This window comes from Filicampus tigris, chromosome 1 (genome assembly GCF_054856515.1).
Source record: "Filicampus tigris isolate MCC_2025a chromosome 1, RoL_Ftig_1.0, whole genome shotgun sequence".
Taxonomy (NCBI): Eukaryota; Metazoa; Chordata; class Actinopteri; order Syngnathiformes; family Syngnathidae; genus Filicampus; species Filicampus tigris.
This window is the reverse complement of record NC_141217.1, coordinates 31,763,034-31,781,389: the sequence shown is the minus strand read 5'-3', so window position 1 is coordinate 31,781,389 and position 18,356 is coordinate 31,763,034. Positions and strand designations below refer to the sequence as shown.

At 41.8% G+C, this 18,356-nt stretch overlaps 2 protein-coding genes across 7 annotated transcripts in view; both read left to right on the top strand.

The window, feature by feature from the left end:
- Nucleotides 1-914: 914 nt before the first annotated feature.
- LOC147153591 (phosphatidylinositol 5-phosphate 4-kinase type-2 gamma) lies at nucleotides 915-12,498 on the top strand. Its single transcript, XM_086032560.1, has 10 exons — nucleotides 915-1,311; nucleotides 3,206-3,303; nucleotides 3,395-3,491; nucleotides 3,872-4,021; nucleotides 7,229-7,375; nucleotides 8,866-8,904; nucleotides 9,002-9,115; nucleotides 10,868-11,132; nucleotides 11,354-11,457; nucleotides 11,557-12,498. Exons 1-10 carry the CDS (start codon nucleotides 1,141-1,143, stop codon nucleotides 11,635-11,637), a joined length of 1,266 nt encoding a protein of 421 aa, XP_085888686.1. The 5' UTR covers nucleotides 915-1,140; the 3' UTR covers nucleotides 11,638-12,498.
- Nucleotides 12,499-14,741: 2,243 nt separating this feature from the next.
- Nucleotides 14,742-18,356, top strand: part of LOC147153589 (uncharacterized) — a 69,436-nt gene continuing 65,821 nt past the window's right edge. For all 6 annotated transcript variants that reach the window (XR_015087067.1, XM_086032622.1, XM_086032602.1 and 3 more), the window contains exon 1: nucleotides 14,742-14,789. The gene's annotated coding sequence lies outside the window, so the exon portion shown is untranslated. The remainder of the gene's footprint in view (nucleotides 14,790-18,356) is intronic.

Here is an 18,356-nt window from a genome sequence, read left to right as displayed (position 1 = left end):
AGAAGAAGAAAACAGTTGATCCCCTCTCTGCACGGGCATGCAGAGGGTTTTGAGCCAATGGGACGGTGGCCCCTGGCTTCCACTGCAGAGCACCCTGATTGTTTATTTATAGGCATGTGGAAGGGACCTCCAGCTGGGTTTCAGAGTATGGTTTTATACTAGAGTTAGGGTCTCAAAGTAGGGCTTCGAACTCAGGTTTCAAATTAGAGTTAATGTTTGAAAGCATGGTTAAGATAGGGTTAGGGTTTCAAATCACGGTTTTAAGCTAAAGTAAGGATTTTAAGATAGAGTTATGTGTCAAATTAGGGTTTTAAACAGGTTACATTTCAAATGAGGGTTTTAAACTAGGATTTCTAAGTAGGGTTTTAAACTGGGGTTAGGGATCGAAATTAGGGTTGGAAAAAAGGGGCATGCATGCATTGACTATTACCAGGATTTCTCGAGCATGACCATCACTGATCATATATACAGTATACTGCATAGGGATGCAACGATTCACTCAAGCCCTGATTCGATTCGATTTTCAGTTACCGATTTTCGATCCGATTCGATTTTTAAAAAATTGCCACCATGCTTGTCTCTGTGCACTAGTGTGGCTCTGCAGCCATCCACAGACGCAATACTCAATGTTTGGCGCCAAAGCATTAATTTGATCTATACATTCAAAATGTGATTTACATCTGGAATAAAAAACGTTTCAAGACATCATTTTCTAGATGAATTTATTCAACTCAATTTTCGATTAATCAAATCGATGATGATCTCACGCACACTAGTGTGCCACGGCGCCCTGGTTGGGAATCACTGTGCTAAATCCATCCATCCATCATCTGAACCGCTTAATACTCGCGATCATAATTTTGAAATAAAGCCTCTTTGCGTACTCCTGAACAGTAGGTGGCGGTATGTAGCAGAGAGATGTATTCCGCCAGTAAACTAAAAGTAGAAGACGAAGAAAAGGGTTTCAACTTTACTGGGGATGAATGTTCACGACTGATGTAGTTCAAGTTGTTTTGAAGCTTCAAGTGCGTTCACGTTGTGTGAGTTCGTGTGACACATTGGTTCGGAGGTCGACGACCAGACCTTTGGTTGTCCTTTGACTTTTGCTTGAGCATTCCCTTGCTTAACTGAGAGGCGGCGATGGCGTCGTTGGGTAACTCGGCGGCCGCTTCGTCGAGCAGCAGCAGCCCCATGGTGGTGCTGGCGCCCAAGACCAAGACGAAAAAGAAGCACTTCGTTCAGCAGAAGGTCAAAGTGTTTCGAGCCAGCGACCCCGTCCTCAGCGTCTTCATGTGGGGCGTCAATCACTCGGTGAGTCGGAAGCTAGCATGCTAACGCTGAAACCTCGACTAGCACTGTTAGCTTAGATGTTAGCGGGTGCTCCAAATGCGCGCACACTGAAATTCTTGCTCACCGTCGTGGGACTTGATATTCGTACAACACGGCCTTAAAATATTAACAAAAGTTTACTTTTGTTGAGTCATTAGTGTATTTTTCATAAGAGAACGGTTGACGGCATACCGGCCAACAAAATGTCACAAAATATATACAGTGGGTGCTGACAAAGGCTGCAACTACAGTAAGTATTCTCTAGTAAGGAATCATAGTTGCATTGTTCAATCTTTCCTTATAACAGAATTTCCTTATGTGGGAATCGACTACGGTACATGTCCTGTATGAACGCGCAAGTATGTTGACAAAATACATGTGTAACAACGCAAGCAATATAAAGCCCACACAAATTTTAATTAAACAAAAAGTAAACTATAAAGTACAGGTATATGGACAAAATACAATACAGTATGACAAACATGGCTCAAATACTGTTGACAAAATACTGTAACACCAATGCAGTACAGTACTTAACTACAGTAAACTGTACTGCATTTTAGTGTTGATTTTTCTTAGACTCTTTTTTTTTCCAAGTCTATTTTGAGTTGATGGGTTGGCTTCATTCTTTGCTGTATGAAAATGTTTGTCTGCGTATTATACAGTTTTGTTGCTAATTGCAAGAAACTGTCCTGTTGATCATCACTGATGTCTGGGGATTCTTGTGCATACAAAAGCATTTTTCATGCCATCTCCATAGCTCTCTTGCTGGACGGTGGCTTTACATCAGGGCTTTTCTCTTAGATTTGAGTTTTTCAGACTCCAAGTGTCCCCTGGATGTTTTTTACTTTGTGTCCAGCTTCGCATAATCGGATGCATTTTACTCTCTCTTTCACGGTCATTACCGTTCTTCTTCGTTTGGATGCCATGAACTACAGACGAAAATGTAAATGAATACATTTGAAATATTTCGCAATTTCAGTAAAACGCATGCCAAAGTAACTTACATGTCGCCGTTTTGGATCCGATGATGGCGGAGCAGTCAGAGTTTTTCCGTAGTACGAGTGGGAGCTGCTTGAGTTTACGCTAGTGCGGGCTTCCCTATGGGTTTTGGATACAGTACCGGAACTTCTGTTGGAAGTAATCGATCGTTAATGTAATATAGTGGAAGAAAATTTAATGCATACCTTTTTTTTCCAGAGTGAGGGAATTTCCGTTTCCGGGTTCCGGATACCGGAACTTCCGTTGTCAGGAATCCATCGTTAATGTAATGTAGGAGTAAAAAATTTAATGCATACGTTGTTTTTCCGGGTGAGAGATTTTCTGTTTGACAGAGGTCCGTAGATGGGAATACTTACTGTATTTGTTTAATATTTTCAATAATAATCGATTAATAAGTTAATCTGTCTTCAGTCAATGAATCGGGTAAAAAACATTTTTTAGAAATTCACACCCCCTTTCAAAAACAGCACATTTCAAATTGACAGTGCAAAAATTGCACAAATGGAATTAATTTATGATTATGTAAAAAGGCCGTAAAATCAAAAAAAGTTAAGTCGCTTTCCACCGTAAGATAAGTTGTTTGCAAATGTCTTATTTGATTCAACACAAATAAAATCAGACTGCTTCCTTGGAGGGCCATAATCTGAGAATATTTACTGTTGAGTGTCTCAAATTCAGCAAGGATGCACTTAAAGCTACTGAAGCAAAAAAGATGCATGAATAACATCCTGAGCAATAAATTATAATACTCGCTCAGCCATGTTATCAGATATGTTACTACTCATTTCTAAAATCTATAGGTAGCCGCTGTTAATTTCACAATAAGTAACGCATTTTTCCATTGTAGTAAAAGGGTTATCTGCTTTTTCTCCAGATTAATGACCTGAACCAGGTTCCAGTGCCTGTCATGTTGCTCCCTGATGACTTCAAGGCCAACACGAAGATCAAAGTGAACAACCACCTTTTCAACAAGTAAGACGTCTCAGTGGAGGCTGTGTGCTCTGAAGGCTACGTTCGCTCCCTTGTGAAATGACAATCACAATGCTTCCCTCTTTTGGCACAGAGAAAATCTTCCTGGACATTTTAAGTTCAAGGAATACTGTCCTCAAGTCTTTCGAAATCTAAGGGAGCGTTTTGGTATAGAAGATCTGGACTATCAGGTAGGTGACTTGTTGTTTATTTTCTTTACAAGTCACTTAATAGACTGAGCAATTGTGTCCTCCATGAAGAAATTAACATCATCTCCAGCATTGTTTGTCCAACTGATAGATGGAAGAACTCTCCTTTCCTGTATAACCGGGCCTATCACTATTTTTTTTTTTTTTTTAACTAAACAGCAAAAGTAAAACACAGGATTTTGACCATTTTCATTTTTACGCACACACACAAAAAATAATTATTCAACTGTGATGTCTACAAAAATGTTTGAAAGGATCTTTCAACATGTGTGGCTCACCATCAGATCAGCTGTTGAAACGAATTGATGGATTTGTCTTAGTGTTGAATTATGACTGCCTGTCTTTATCCCCAAACTTCCAAGGTGTCTTTGACCCGCAGCCCCCCGACGAGAAGCGTCAACGACCAAGGAGAAGGGCTGCTTCTCAACTCCTACGACCGCACGCTGATCGTCAAGCAAATCTCCGGCGAGGACGTGGCCGACATGCACAACATTCTGTCGGAGTATCACCAGGTGAGTTGGAATGAGACCAATTCGTACCGACTGCAATCGGTTTGCCTCCAAGAAGCAAATCTGATCGAGGTGTATTGACTTGTGACTTTCAGCACATCTCTTATAGTAAGAAACAAGCTGATGGAGCAATACTGTAGCCATGCCGAGTCTAAATATTTTGTTTCTGTACTTAAAACGGATATTTTTTTCAAGAATATGTTCCCAGCAGGCCCACTAGTTGAAACACGGCAGTCTGATTATTTTGAGTTTGTGGAATATAAATTAAGCAGCAAAATGCGCTCGTTTTTAGCCAACTCTGGGGTCCATTTTGTGTTCTGTCGACTGAAAATGACATCACAACTGCTCACAACGACCAATCATGGCTCAACATTCAGAAAACAGCTCAGCCGCGATTGGTCATTGTGAGCAGTTGTGATGTCATTTTACACGGCTCGCCACTGGCGACTATTATGCTCACAAACGCTCCCGTTTTTTCAATGTGTGCTGGTAAAAAATTTATCCGGTCGCACAGTGCGAATTCATGTTTTAATGCTCCTACCAGTACATACAGCTGCATACAGCTCTGTGCCGCTCTGCCAGAGGCACACAGAAGGTGGAACGAGCGTCAGGTTAAATCCTTCCTATATTAATTAAATAAATAAATATCCAATGTGTCCGTTGCCACATTAACGGCCATCGAACTTACTGGGCATTATTTGCTTTATAAAGAACGGCGTTGCATTCAACACGCTCCCATTCACTAAGGTGCTCGCAACCCACTCCGCATTTTGGTAACAGAGACAACTGTTATAAAACATATGTATATGGGTGGTTGGGTCTCCAACTAATAACTTGTACTAAGTGATCGCTAGTTTAAAACGCGAAGAGGGATGTATTATTGCGTGTGTTGCGGGCTGATCGCCTGGACCACTTGTGCCATGTAACAGGCCGATGCTTGTGATTGCGTATTTGTATCATCATTTGTAATATACTTCCCCTTTGTGGTTCAAATGGATACGATCATGACGGGAACATGACACAACATGAAACATTCGATAATCTCTAGCATTCAGGGAGACGCGTGGTGCTTTCAAATAGTTGGACATTTCAGACTCAAAAAGAACAACGTTACTCGATGCAGTCAACGTTAATAACTACAAATATCTAAATAATGTTGGCTTTCAATCAATGAAGAAACACTGACATATATCAAGAAGAATGATGGGGGTGAAATCACTTTGCTATTTAACTTAATTACAATAAATGGTCCATCTACTCACTTATGTTACAATACCTTTTCAAATCACTAGGCTTCTTATTTTTACAGGTGCCATCTGATCCATTTGATATCTAAGTTTGATAAATTGAATGCAATAGAGGCTCAGTGTCATTCGAAAGGTGACATGAATCTCGTAAATGCGTCCTAGTTTGGTTATGAGAGAAAAACGCGCAGCTGTCATGAAAATCCCCAGTGAGGAGGCCGTACAAGGAGGCACGTGTGCTGGAGTAGGATCCAGCATCGCTCGTCTCCCGCCAGCTGCGTGTCCTACTTATTCCATCTCTAACCTTCGGCTTTTGTCGAAAACCTTCCCAAATTATCGCATGCCTGGGGCTGTGTTCACTTTAACAGCACAAGTGTGAGCAGTTGACCCAAATATTAGAATATTAACTGTCAAAGTCACTACAACAATGCAGTGACAAATAGTATCCTCGACGTCCAATATTTATTATTCTTGTGCACCAAGGTTTGTCCGCATTAATGTTCCTGGTTGGAACTAGTTTCTTACGCTTATTTCGGTAGAGTAGAGAAGCATGTTACTTGTTCATTTTGATCAGTGGTCGTGAAACAGTACCAAGTACCACCATTTTTGACCAGTGAAATGACCATGAAAGTAGAATTGCATAGTTAAAATACTGTCTTCATCACAAACATACAAAACTGTTTAATCCACTGGACCATTATGCACTCTTTGATCATCAATACTGCACTTGAACAAAGGGGGAGAAAAGTACAGTGCTTCAATTAAAATGTCCTGCACATAAGTTAAACGAAAAACGGACCTAAATGTCTGCGGGGGGGGTTCTTAAACAGTAAATGCAAATGTAATGAACTTAAAAGTTAAATATAACTGAACTGTAGTGGATTGCGTACCATCAGAGGGAGCCCACATCCCACTGATGGTACCCATAACACGCTTTTGAGATCCACTGATTTAAATTGTAGTTCTACCTCCAGCTATCCATATCACGTCCTCGTTTGCTTTTTTGTTTTTCACAATTGGTCCTTGGCTATTACAATACGTAACACATTTAGCTTATTTTTTGGCAGGGCAATGACTCTTCTGCGGCTTGTCTTCTGTTAACTCAGACATTCTAGTTTTAAAACATCATATTAAATTCCCCATCCATCCATCCAACAATCCGACCATCATCCTTCTTTTCATTCATTCAGCCATTTAGTTTCTATTTTTTTTTTTTAGCATAATGTCATTTGTTCTCAACTCAACTCACACAAACGCCTCCCCCTTGTTGTCTGGGATGCCTGACCACACCAGAATATTCTCACCCCCCCCCCACACACACACACACAAAAAACACTATCTGATAATCATGATAACATGTTGGCAGTAGAAATTGCATGTCTTCTTTTCTCAGTGCTTGCTTGTTGCTTGCGTGTGTGTGTTTTTAATTCCTTTGCATTGTGAACCCATATTTGTATGGATAAATTTGAAAATATAGGCCTGACTTGTTGGATTGTGTTGCCGGTGGTTACACAGCCCACTTGACTGGGGATGAAACAATGGAATCTCTGTCCCCCCCCCCCCGTTTGCCACTGAATAAAGTTATGGTGTTTGTGTCTTGTATTACTTTCCAACATTGCAGGCAATCACGCAAGTGAGGTAATTTACATTTACTGCTCTCAACAATGGAGATACAAAATGTGTAAATACGCCATCCATTCTCAAATAGTTTACATAAATACAGTAGTCACCTTGTTAAGAATGGTCCATTTTGTTCAGTCATTGTTCTCTCAATCTTTTAGAGCCAGTCTTCTTTTGCTGCATTATTACTACTCATATAATAATAAGCAACATAGAAACAGTGTAGGCAAGTATTCAACAAATGTCGAGGGTTGTTGATGTTGTGAATTCAAGAATGTCACCTGCTGTACCTACCTCAAATTAATGTCTTTTTTTTTTTTTTTTTTTTAAATCTATGTCACTCAAGCACATCGTGAAGTGTCACGGGAGTACCCTCCTGCCTCAGTTCCTGGGAATGTACCGGGTTAGCGTGGAGAGTGAAGAGACCTACCTGATCGTCATGAGGAACATGTTCAGCCACAGATTGGTGGTACACAGGAAGTACGATCTAAAGGTGAGGCAAAACACAGATTTTTGCTCGTAGCGCTGTCTCCAAACTCGTGTTTTTGAGCATTTGTGAGAAAAACCTCACGGCACACCACAGAACAACCAAAATGTCAAAAGTACTGCATACTGAAATAAACGACCTTGATTATTGTCTTTTTATGCACTCAATTTGAATTGGGGTCATATTTAGTGAACACAAAACGATTATTCTGTTGTCTAAATGGCAATGGGTGGATACAAAGATTAATTTCTCCCACTGTTATCTAGTGGACAAGAATTTAATTTTTTGCCATACAATATGTTACTAGCATAGGTAGATGACTGAATATATTGTATATAGTTGTAAATGAATACTTTTAGGACCAATTAAGTGAAAATCTCACTGAGCACTAATGCGCAATAGCGCAGAGGATGGGGATCATTAAGTCCTAACGCGCTTGGCTCAACATCTCCCCAAAACATATGGGGGCGACTATTGAATCACCCTCTTAGACCTGATGTACTCCATGAAATTCAACACCTAAAAAATAATTCTCTCAGCCCCTGTAGCAGATTCCAAATTCCAAAAGAATTTGAGAGCTTAGACACATGGCTTTCACACAGGCTCGACTTTATATACTGTTTCAATCAAAGATGTAAAAATAAAATATCAGTGCAAGAGAAACTCTATTTTTAATTGAAAAAAAAAAAATCAAGTGGTAATTACCATCCTCTATTCTGTTACAAAGACGTCAATATCGTCATCGGCAAACATATATCTTAACCATATATCACGTTCAACTGGTTCCACTGGTTCAAAGTCCACAAGTGTGTGGTCTCTATCACTGCCGTTACTTATTTCAGAGCTCCCGTGGTCGACGGCGTCGGCCATTACGCCTCGAAAAAATTCCGGGACATCCTCGGCGGTCTCGCCACGCCGTCACGTGTATATTCTGATGCATTAAATTGGCTAAGAGACCGAGATTTGGATTTAAAATAGAAACGGATGTATCCGCTCTCCCAGGTGTAACTCATTCACTGCCAGACATTTTCAGACACTCTTTTACCTTTAACGTTTGAAAAAAATATAAAGTTCCTGGGATTGAATGGCTGGACTTTGAAAAGACAGATTTACCTTTGGCAGTGAATAAGTTAAAGGTAGAAAGACGCAACAGCGCTCTCGGCTCTAGTTGTAGAAACGTGGTTATGCGCGCCCGGCCTTAATAGGTCAATGTAAAACCAGAGATTCCAGTACAGTTAGTGCTATGTTAAATCACTGCCCAAGTGCAGTTCAGTTGTGGTGTGACACAATCTTGTTGTGTGTGGTGCTCCGACCAAAACTGTTAAATGTCTAGTACAGATACAGTATACCCATTTTTAAGATTTCAGAAGTCTTATGTGTGCGCCAATCCTTACGGCCAACTACACTACAGTATTTTATAGTCGGTCGGGTGTTTTGTTGAGTTGGTATTTTGGTGTGAAACGTTTAAGAATGATGTGGGTATTCAATCTTTGCAGGGTTCTCTGGTGGCTCGGGAAGCAAGCGACAAAGAACGAGTAAAAATCCCACCTGACTTGTCTGAGCATTTCATTCCCCATCGTCACAAAAGGTGTTTTAATCACTGAATATTGTCTCTTCAATCGTACAACGCAGGGTAAAGAGCTCCCCACCTTTAAAGACATGGACTTCAGGAACAACATGCAGAAGGTGTACGTCACAGAGGAGCAGAAGGAGAAGTTCATGGAGAAACTTAATCGAGATGTGGAGGTGAGCCGGACAGCAGAAATGTGATGCCTTTCTGTGTCTCCGCTCCACCACACAGTGGCAGCACAAGAGTCCCTGAAAAACTGGAGAAAATGATCAACAATGAAACCCTGCCTAATCGCAGTCGGCTAGTTGCGATGTCACTGTCTCTAATTCCATAAAATGCCACAAGATGACGCCAAAGCCCTGGCTTACAGGAGAGTAGTAGTAGGTGTTAAGGTGTGAAATTAACACGGTGTTGTGTTAAATGTGTTAAAACAACTGCGTGTCTGGTTTCGCCGTTATCACTCGACAATTGCCAGTTTTATGGATTGCGAAGGTGACGTAATGTACATGGCGCACTCTCTGTGCATATTTTGATGTGGACTGTGTATTTGCAGAGCTGGGCATCGCCTATTTCCCGTCTGCATATTTAATCAACCCACGTGGTCCGAGTCAGGCGAACAGCGTCAAGAATGGACTTTTAGCATGTACCACGTCACGCGCAGGTGCTGCACTCCTGACACGCGGCCGAGTAAGGAGAAAATGAAAAATAACAGTGTTTAACGTGTACCTTGCGGTCCCACAGACGCAATGACATGTGGCGGCATATTTTTTTGATTTCACCGATCACGTTGTGCGAGCGTGTGTGTGTCTGTTTTTGTTTGATATTAGTTCTTTGTTTGGCGGCGTGTCTGCTCGTGCAGCGCATGCTTGCGAGGGGAAGATTACGTTCTCGACGCCGATTGGCTGTCGCCGACGGGGGTTGGACCGGGACCACGTGGTCCATTAAATATGCAGGGCGGAACGCGGTGGCTGTCAGGCGATGCCCAGCTCTGTTTATTTGTAAGGTGTTGAGGTGTTAGTGTTTTGAGATCATAGTTATGTACAATTTCAACAGTTAAAAGTGTCGGCACTCTTTTGGGGTTGAGGTGGGGTTCACGGTTAGTTTAGGGGATGCTTGCTTGCTTACTCACTTATTCCCGCTATTAGGGGCACGGTTACACCACAGCGACTATGGATTTACTATACTGTAATTGCAATTTGATATGCAATTTAAAATGTTATTTTTAATCATTGATTCTGCATTCAGTTTTATTAATTTCTCGCCATGATTTGAATATGACCAAGACATTAGATACATACTGCTGAAAGAAGAGGGTCTACTCTGTTCTTTTGGTAGGTCTTTGTGCTTCTATTGTGACAGAACACAGTCTTCTGAGTGGGAGTCTTGAAAGATCAGCCAGAATATTCTAAAATGGCTAGTGGCAACCTGTTTTGAAAATGGCTGACAGTGAATGAGTTCATAATTAACATGGTGCTCTTGTTAGTTGAGGCGTCTTTGGTGCATATAATTAGGCAACTTGAGGCAGGCTGTGGTATTGCTGTGACCTCTCTCTTGCTTTTGCTTGGCTTTCTGAACTACACTCAGTGGCAGACATCTAAGCCAATCGGGTCAGTCACACATTGTCACATGTGCTAGCAAAGCCGCCCTCCTGCGTGGGGGGCTGCCAAACGATTCTTGAGACGGAAAACTCAAAAAATTATGCGCACCTGCGGCAGCAGGTTTTCATTACAGCGCAGGCGTCTGTGCCTCCTCTGACTCCCCTCCCTCCTCTCTCCGTTCCGCCCAGCTCTCACCGACCTGTCCATGTAGCATTTGCGATTAGCAAATTGTGTTTTATCAAATCATGATTAGAATGCAAATTGTTTAGCACTAGCTTCTATTATGAGAAACTTCCCAAAGTTTGACAGTGCTCCTCCTCTACTCCTCAGTTCCTGGTGAAGCTGAAGATCATGGACTACAGCCTGCTGCTTGGCATCCACGACATCGGCCGCGCCGAGAGGGAGGAAGAGGAAGGTGAAGAGGTTTCCAATGAGGAAGACCAGGAGGCGGAGAACGGCTTGCCTCCGGGCCCCGCCGTGGGATCTTACGGCACGTCTCCGGAGGGGATCGCTGGTTACATGTCCTCCTGCAAACCTCTCGGGCCTGGCGAGTTTGACCCTTACGTGGACGTCTATGCTGTAGCGAGCTGCTCTGGTGAGCACGTGTGCGGATTCCCCTGTAGCAAGTAGCAAATTGTCGTCATTGTAAATAGGGCCCTACCGAGAAATTTTTTTGAGGCCCATGCCAATTCTGATATTTGGCAGAAAAAAATTGCGTTACCCGATAAATCGACCATATAATGAATAATATAACATATTTTTCCTCCCTTAACATTTACAGCAACATTCTCACGATGGGCCTTTTTGTTGTTGCAGGCGCCCCTCAGAGGGAGGTGTACTTCATGGGCCTGATTGATGTCCTGACTCAATACGACACCAAGAAGAAAGCGGCTCACGCAGCCAAGACCGTCAAACACGGGGTGAGTATGACACTGGCAGGAAGGGAGGCTGGCTCTTTTCAGGATTTCTGCTTGCTGGATTCTGACCTGCTGGTTTGATCTTGTGCCTCTATGTCACAGGCGGGCGCCGAAATCTCCACTGTTCACCCCGAGCAGTACGCCAAACGATTCCGGGACTTCATCTCCAACATTTTTGCATAAACTAAACGCCTTACCATTGACCAAAATGTGTGTGCACAGGCAATATTTTGAATTTGTTGACATGGAGAAAGACTACTTGCATTGTGTAGAGACAGTATAGCCTGCTTCATATTCATTTATTTATCGCTATTCCTCTGAAAGGAAGACGTGTGGACCTTTAACTGACCTTGATCAGTGTTCAAGTGTACAACAGTTTCTTCCTTGTACATCAATAACTAGTTTACATTTGAATAGGAATTGCCTCTCCAAAGGTGGCCCTTCTGGCAATTTCCCTCTCTGGCACTAGAGGCCGCTGTTGTGTAGTGTAGTTACGCTTAAACTGGCATTCGAGTCTCGGAAACGGGCAATAGGTTCCCAGCTATCCATTAAAACTCCCACTTGAACCTGGCTGTAGTCCATGATCTTCAGCTTCACCGGGATATGAGGAGAAGAGGAGGAGCGTTGTCAAAAGAAAGAGTCGAACAACAAGCCTGTAAATGAAGACATGAATGACTTTATAAAAAAATCGTGTGTGTCGTTTGCAGGCACACTGACGTACAGTCCAGGAAGTCCGAGCTTTGCGTTTTTCTTTTGGAAGCAAATGATTAATGAGCAATTTTGGAGGCCACGTGGCAGACTTGACAGTGACACGAACTTTCTGATGTGAATCTCAGCAAAAAAGTGAATAGGGGAATTTCTTGGTCCTGAATGGAGATGTAGGTTGCCCCAATGACGTGTATGAGAGAAGACCAGCGAGTGCCAAATGTGTGCCATGTCCACAGTCATGCATGCAGAATTTGCACTTGACAGCAACAGAAGTACAAGAAATCTATTGTTCAAAAGGACAACACTACTTGTTAATAAAAGAATATTTGACTTAAATACTTAATATATGCGATTTAGATTAAAAGCATATCGTAGTGATAGTTTGTTGACGATGGTGTAATGTTGTGTTGGAGTAATCAAGCAATACGCCTGTTAGGTATTCGGTCATATTGCAGCGTGACGGGCTATGTTTAATTCTTCAGTTGAGTAGCTTAGCGGTTAGCCTTAACATAATGCAACATTCCAAAAACCTGACAAGGAAGTGTACAGAAACCTCTACTCTGTGTAAGGCCTCATCGATTGCACATGTTGTATTTTTGCAAATCAGCATTTTGACCAAAATATATTTTACAAAAAAAAAAGGCTGCGTTATTGGTGTTCATTCTACTAACAAAGCTGGATTAAAAAACAAGAGTGAGATGGACAGGAGGCATCTATGATATTGTTTAGATTCATCACTCCTCTCAAGCCCACATTTCTTACAATACAGTGGGTCGCAACTGCAGGTAATTGACGCCCCTAAAATGTGTCTAACTTGTAAAAATATCTTACACTTGTGGGAACTGACCAATAGTATTAATTTGTAAAAAAAAAAAATATATATATATATCAAATGTACCAAATTTGGATGTGTGTGGTTTTGGCCCGACCAAACAGTTCTGTTCCCAATGATTCCTTAGCAACTTTGTCAACCACTTAATTTCCTTTTGCTTCCAACAGTTGTTGGAAACCCCCAAAACTGAACTGTTGAACCGTGCTTGACCATAGATGTCAAATAGCTGTAGCTGTGACTGTTCGGGCCGGGTCTGGTGATTGGTGGGTGTGACATCAGCAAAGATTAAAGGGTCAAGGAACATTTAATCTTGCACGTTGACTCAAGTTAGTCTGTGTGTGCTTGCTTGATAAAAAGCATTATTTCCAGTACTCCAGTGTGGGAATGTCACAGATTAACATGAAATATAAAAGATGTAATAGTGAAAAGTCCAACAAGATGTTGTAGAGGTGCTGATAGGCTTCATCAGTATTGTGTTATTATCTGAAATAGTGGCCTGACATTTTTTTTAAAGGTTATGTAAAAGTAATTGAAACCATGAATCTAAAAACAAGGTCCTGATTGGCATTACCATTTCTTAACAACGCAATCATAATAGTGGGACACACCTATTTTAATCCGTCTGTTTTCTATACCATTTATTCTCACTAGGGGGGTGGTTTACTGATCATGGCACATATACAGTGGTTTACGAAAGAATTTGGCCCCACAGAACATTTTGACCTTTTGACAAATGTCAGGCTTCAAAGATTTTTTGTGAAGAATTAAGAAGTTGACACAATCGCGGCTTACTTTTTTTCTTATCTGCCCTTGAATGTCTTTGGATCATGGTATTTTGTTGCAGCTTTTTCAGATCCTTTGGCCGACTTCATTTTGTTAGACAGGTTCTCTATAGGTGATTTTGCGATTGAACGGGTATGAAGGTAATCGGGCTGAAAAATATGATTAGCCACAGTAAATTGAATTAACAATGGGGGAGGGTACCTTTTTACACAACGTCAGGTAGCAGAATATCCCCTCCCCCCCTTGATAAATCAAGTCACCATTTAAAATCTGCACTTTTTAAATTAGGCTGTCTTTGTCTCTTTACATTTGTCTGATGATCTTGAAGTGGAAAAATTCTAGAAGAGGGCAAATAGTTTTTCATGGCGCTGTAAACACATTCCAATGCAATATGACAGCAGAGGCAGAATGCTGCAGCAATTTCAAAGGGAAACAACGATGATACCAATCAGGTGTGTCTTTAACCTTTATGCCACATTTCATTCACCTTTGTTGGTTTACGTCACCAGGTCAAGAGAGAAGAAAATATGTTTACTTTCCAACAGAAATGACAGCACTGTTTCAAATGAATTCAATTCCACTTTTTCTAACGACGTCATCGCGCGACGACGAGTACTGCTGACGTAGGTGCCTAGGTGACGTCTGTTAGGAAAAGTATGGAGTCGAATTCATATGAAACGGCTGCCCTTTTCTGTTTAGGAGAGGAAGCACCTTTTCATCGCTCCTTAACCTGATGACGTAATGCAACAGAGATGACGGAAAGTGGCATATCGGTTAGATTCGACTTTCTGAAGAGGCCCTTGGATTTCGGATGAAGCCAACTGAGTGCCTCATACAACTAGAACAGCTGCTTGCGAGGAAGAAATAAAAATCCATTAAATTATTTTCCATTTTAGTTCTCCAGTTTCAGTCTGCGTTTTAATTTCCTTTTTGAATTCAATAGTGTCCACTTAAACTGATACTCGTTTCCGCCATTTTCGTAGGGCGATTTTCGTGTGATGACATCGCGCAGGTCTGTTTTGCACTTCTCTCCGAAAATTAGCTCTGGCTTGTTGAAAATGTGTTTTCCGAGTCTATATTTTAGATATAATGTAGAGTGCTATGTCCTCTGTGCTTCATTTTCGATTTGATGATTTTCATGCCGTATTTCTGATTATCGCACACACGGTGAGAAAACCCAACTGTGACCGTCCAAAAAGTATTGATAGCTATAGCTAATATTTACACAGTATCGAATCGACCAATAATGGCCATTTATTTGTGGTTTTAGGGGACATGCAGACGAAGTTACATCAAATTAATGTGTTTGCCAAAGAACTTGATACTAACATTTGTGTCGCTCAACCTTGAATGTGGGGGATGACACAGGGGAGCCGTCCACCGTCATAAGCTAGCCGTCCGTTGCCAGTAATGGTACGGGAATCTCCGGTAGCCAAACAAACTGGAAGACGGGGGTAGCGCTGCAGAGTTGGCTTTTATGGCACACGTATTCGTTCCCTATGCATATCTCTACTCGAAATCCTTCTTTGCTCTTACTTATCCCTAAACAGCCGCACGCCGCTTTGCACAGACACTCAATTACATGCCATTCCATTGTAGCAATGGAGAAAGTTACTGACATTTTTACCCGCTTTTTGAAGCCTTTAAAATGTCACAACTTCCTTAATTTTTAACATATTGACAACATTTAAACGGTTTTGTTACTTTATTCCACCTCTTTCCATTGACATTGCTTGCTGGGGGGAAAAAGTCACGTCCCCAAACAATGAGCCCAAGTATCGGGCGCGGACTGGCCGGTAAGGCTGGAGTCGGGGAAATATAAAATCAAATTGCTGCGCAGTTATTAACAACGATGGACGGCCGCTTTCTTTCTATTGCTTTTCCCGACTGGCTGTGTGTGGTGCGGCGCTGGCCGCTGATGATCACCACCTCCGGCTTAAATTGGTCTATATTTGAACGCCACAATTCTAAGAGTCATTCCAATGACATGTTGGGCGCTAGTACTCCTAGCTGTTGTGCTAACGTGACGTCTTTTCATCAAAATGAAGCAAACTTGTCGATCACGCACGCGGAACGAAGAAAAAAAAAACAAGAGGATGGAGAAAAGGACGAAGTGATGGTGATAAGTGTTTTCTATGTTAATAAAAGTAGTAATGCAAGTTTGTACAAATATGTTGACTGCTGAGCACATTACTACGAGCTCACATAAACAACAGATGAGACAGACGTGTATGTAGCATCTATTTTAATTTGTTTGGACAGAACAGTTATGTTCACATAGTCTAAGAAAGTATTGAGCCTCCACATTTGTGGTAAGCAGCCTTCTTTTAATGTGGCAACGGCCTCCACACCGGAGGCGCCTTACGAGAGCACACCTGTTCATGTTGGTGCCGTTCTTTTTCTTCGGCACAGACACATTGCGCACAAACGTGGTAAATAAAGACAAAACTCTCAAGATAGCTTTTTGGCTGTTTGCCTCATGAATTTGTAACATTGGCCGTGAACCTCGCCACACGTCACTGTGGTCCTTGTAGAGCTACCGTAAGTATTTTTTGAGGTGGTACTTTGGGTAAAACGTGAGAACCCCTCAATTCTTGAATATTGAGAAAAGTGAATATTTGTAGTTAAAAGAAAAGCCACTAGGTGACTGATATTCTTTGGGTTGACTATTCAGTAGTTTGCTTTGAAAATGTGGCTTAAATAAACATTTAACATTGCAATGCTTTTATTTTAAAATCATATGAAACAGTTGACAGGTCATAAGACCAACACCGTCCAACACGTTCCTTCAAAATAATAACTGAGGTAAATGTGGTCCTTGCAACAAAATTAAAATTGAACAGGTACCATTCACGATTAATGAGCAAGAATGAGCAAGGGGCACCAGAGACAAACAGCCTACAAAAAGATTCACTGGTGGAATAATTCTTATCATTTTCTGCAGGGCCTTCCTTTCATTATGCTTTGACAGATGGGGTAATTCCTCTTATGGTGTTACCTTGGAAACAGGCATGTATCAAGGTCCTGTGGAGAAGCAGGAGAAATAATCCTTCATGTGTGGAACATGACGTGTGAATGCGCACTCCTTCCAGGATGTGTCATTCATTTCTGCTTGTCTCACTGCTGCATAAAGTGGCTGTGAATCAGCAGGGTTTTTCCTGCGTTTAAAATTGCGAGGCGGCCACCTTCAGCTAATTTTATGCCCGCCTCCAGCCAGAGTGATTGATATTGCTCAACACAGCGCAATTGATGTTGCTCTGCGGCAGCAACGTGTTTTAACTGCAGTTGCAGCGTTCGCCACTATGGAGGCGCTATATCTGGCCTGGCCAACCCACATCTCACGAGCCGCATGCAGCTCTTTGCCCGGTTCATGCGACTCTTAAAGCCCTTTTTACTGTGAACTTGCTGCGCGCCGTTGTCAACCCCATTATTGTGTATGTGGTAAGGGGCAGCACCACAGAAGGGAGCTTTGCTGGGCAGCGCTGCGTGTACTCGGACGTCCGCCACGACAGAAAATACCCTCGGCACCGTCGTGATGTCAGGAAGCGTTTCCAATAAGAGAGGGGCTGGCAAGCGATTTACTGTTGTTTTGGCGGACTTATTTACAAGTAACTGTATGAGGACGATGGAGGAAGCCTTGATAAATAAAGTGCATTTACTGTATTAAGACTGAAAGATACTTCTTGTCTCCTCTTGACATTCCTTTTTAAAATGAGCAAAGACTGGGCTTTCTTTAGTAAAAATGAAAGATACATTTTGTAAACCTGTGGGAAAAGCCTCACTTTTTACTTCCTGGGCGGCTGCTATGTCGGCATTTCCAAATATGGGCACTCTGTTGCGCGTATGATAAAGGACTTGTCTGTACGCGGCGATTGAACAGATTACATTCGGCAAGCGAGGTACCAGGTCCGTACATCTCACGGATGCACTTTGACACAAATGAGGTCGAGGGGAAAAAACGTTGAGTAGTGTTGCCTACCAAGTTCACTCTCAAAATGGGAGGGGAAAAAAAAGAGGGCATAGTAAAAATATGAAGTTCAACACAGGATGCCTTCACAAAGTTTTTGTTGAATGTAACAACAGTTCTTGTTGAATTTTTTTTTTTGTGGCAACCCCATTAAAGAAACAAACAACAAAAACATTCTGCCTCATTTGTTTGGCATCCTTTGAGCAAGGCTTCACATTTTCAGCGGTACTTCAGTTCCCTCCATGCAAACCAAAACCGTGAATTTTCCAAAGCACTTTGCAAGCACGATTTGCTCTCTTTGAAAGGTCAGGCGGAAAAGTAGACAGAGTTGTTCCCAAAATTTATGAAGCATTTGTTTCAACTTGTTTGGAAGGTTGAACACTGCATGAGCTAAAAAGCCATACAAAGAAGGATAGTTTGTCAAAATATGCAAGAGAGCTAGCGAGCGAGGGGATGGGTTGGGCGCCCATACTGTATGTTATGTGGCTCTTTGCAGTAACACTTTAAAAATGATGGCTCTAGTTTTAATAAATAAATGCTTTAGCGCGATAATAGTCACTCTTATTGGAACTTTGAACTTAAAGTATGTTCTTTATAAAAGAAAGTGAGTCA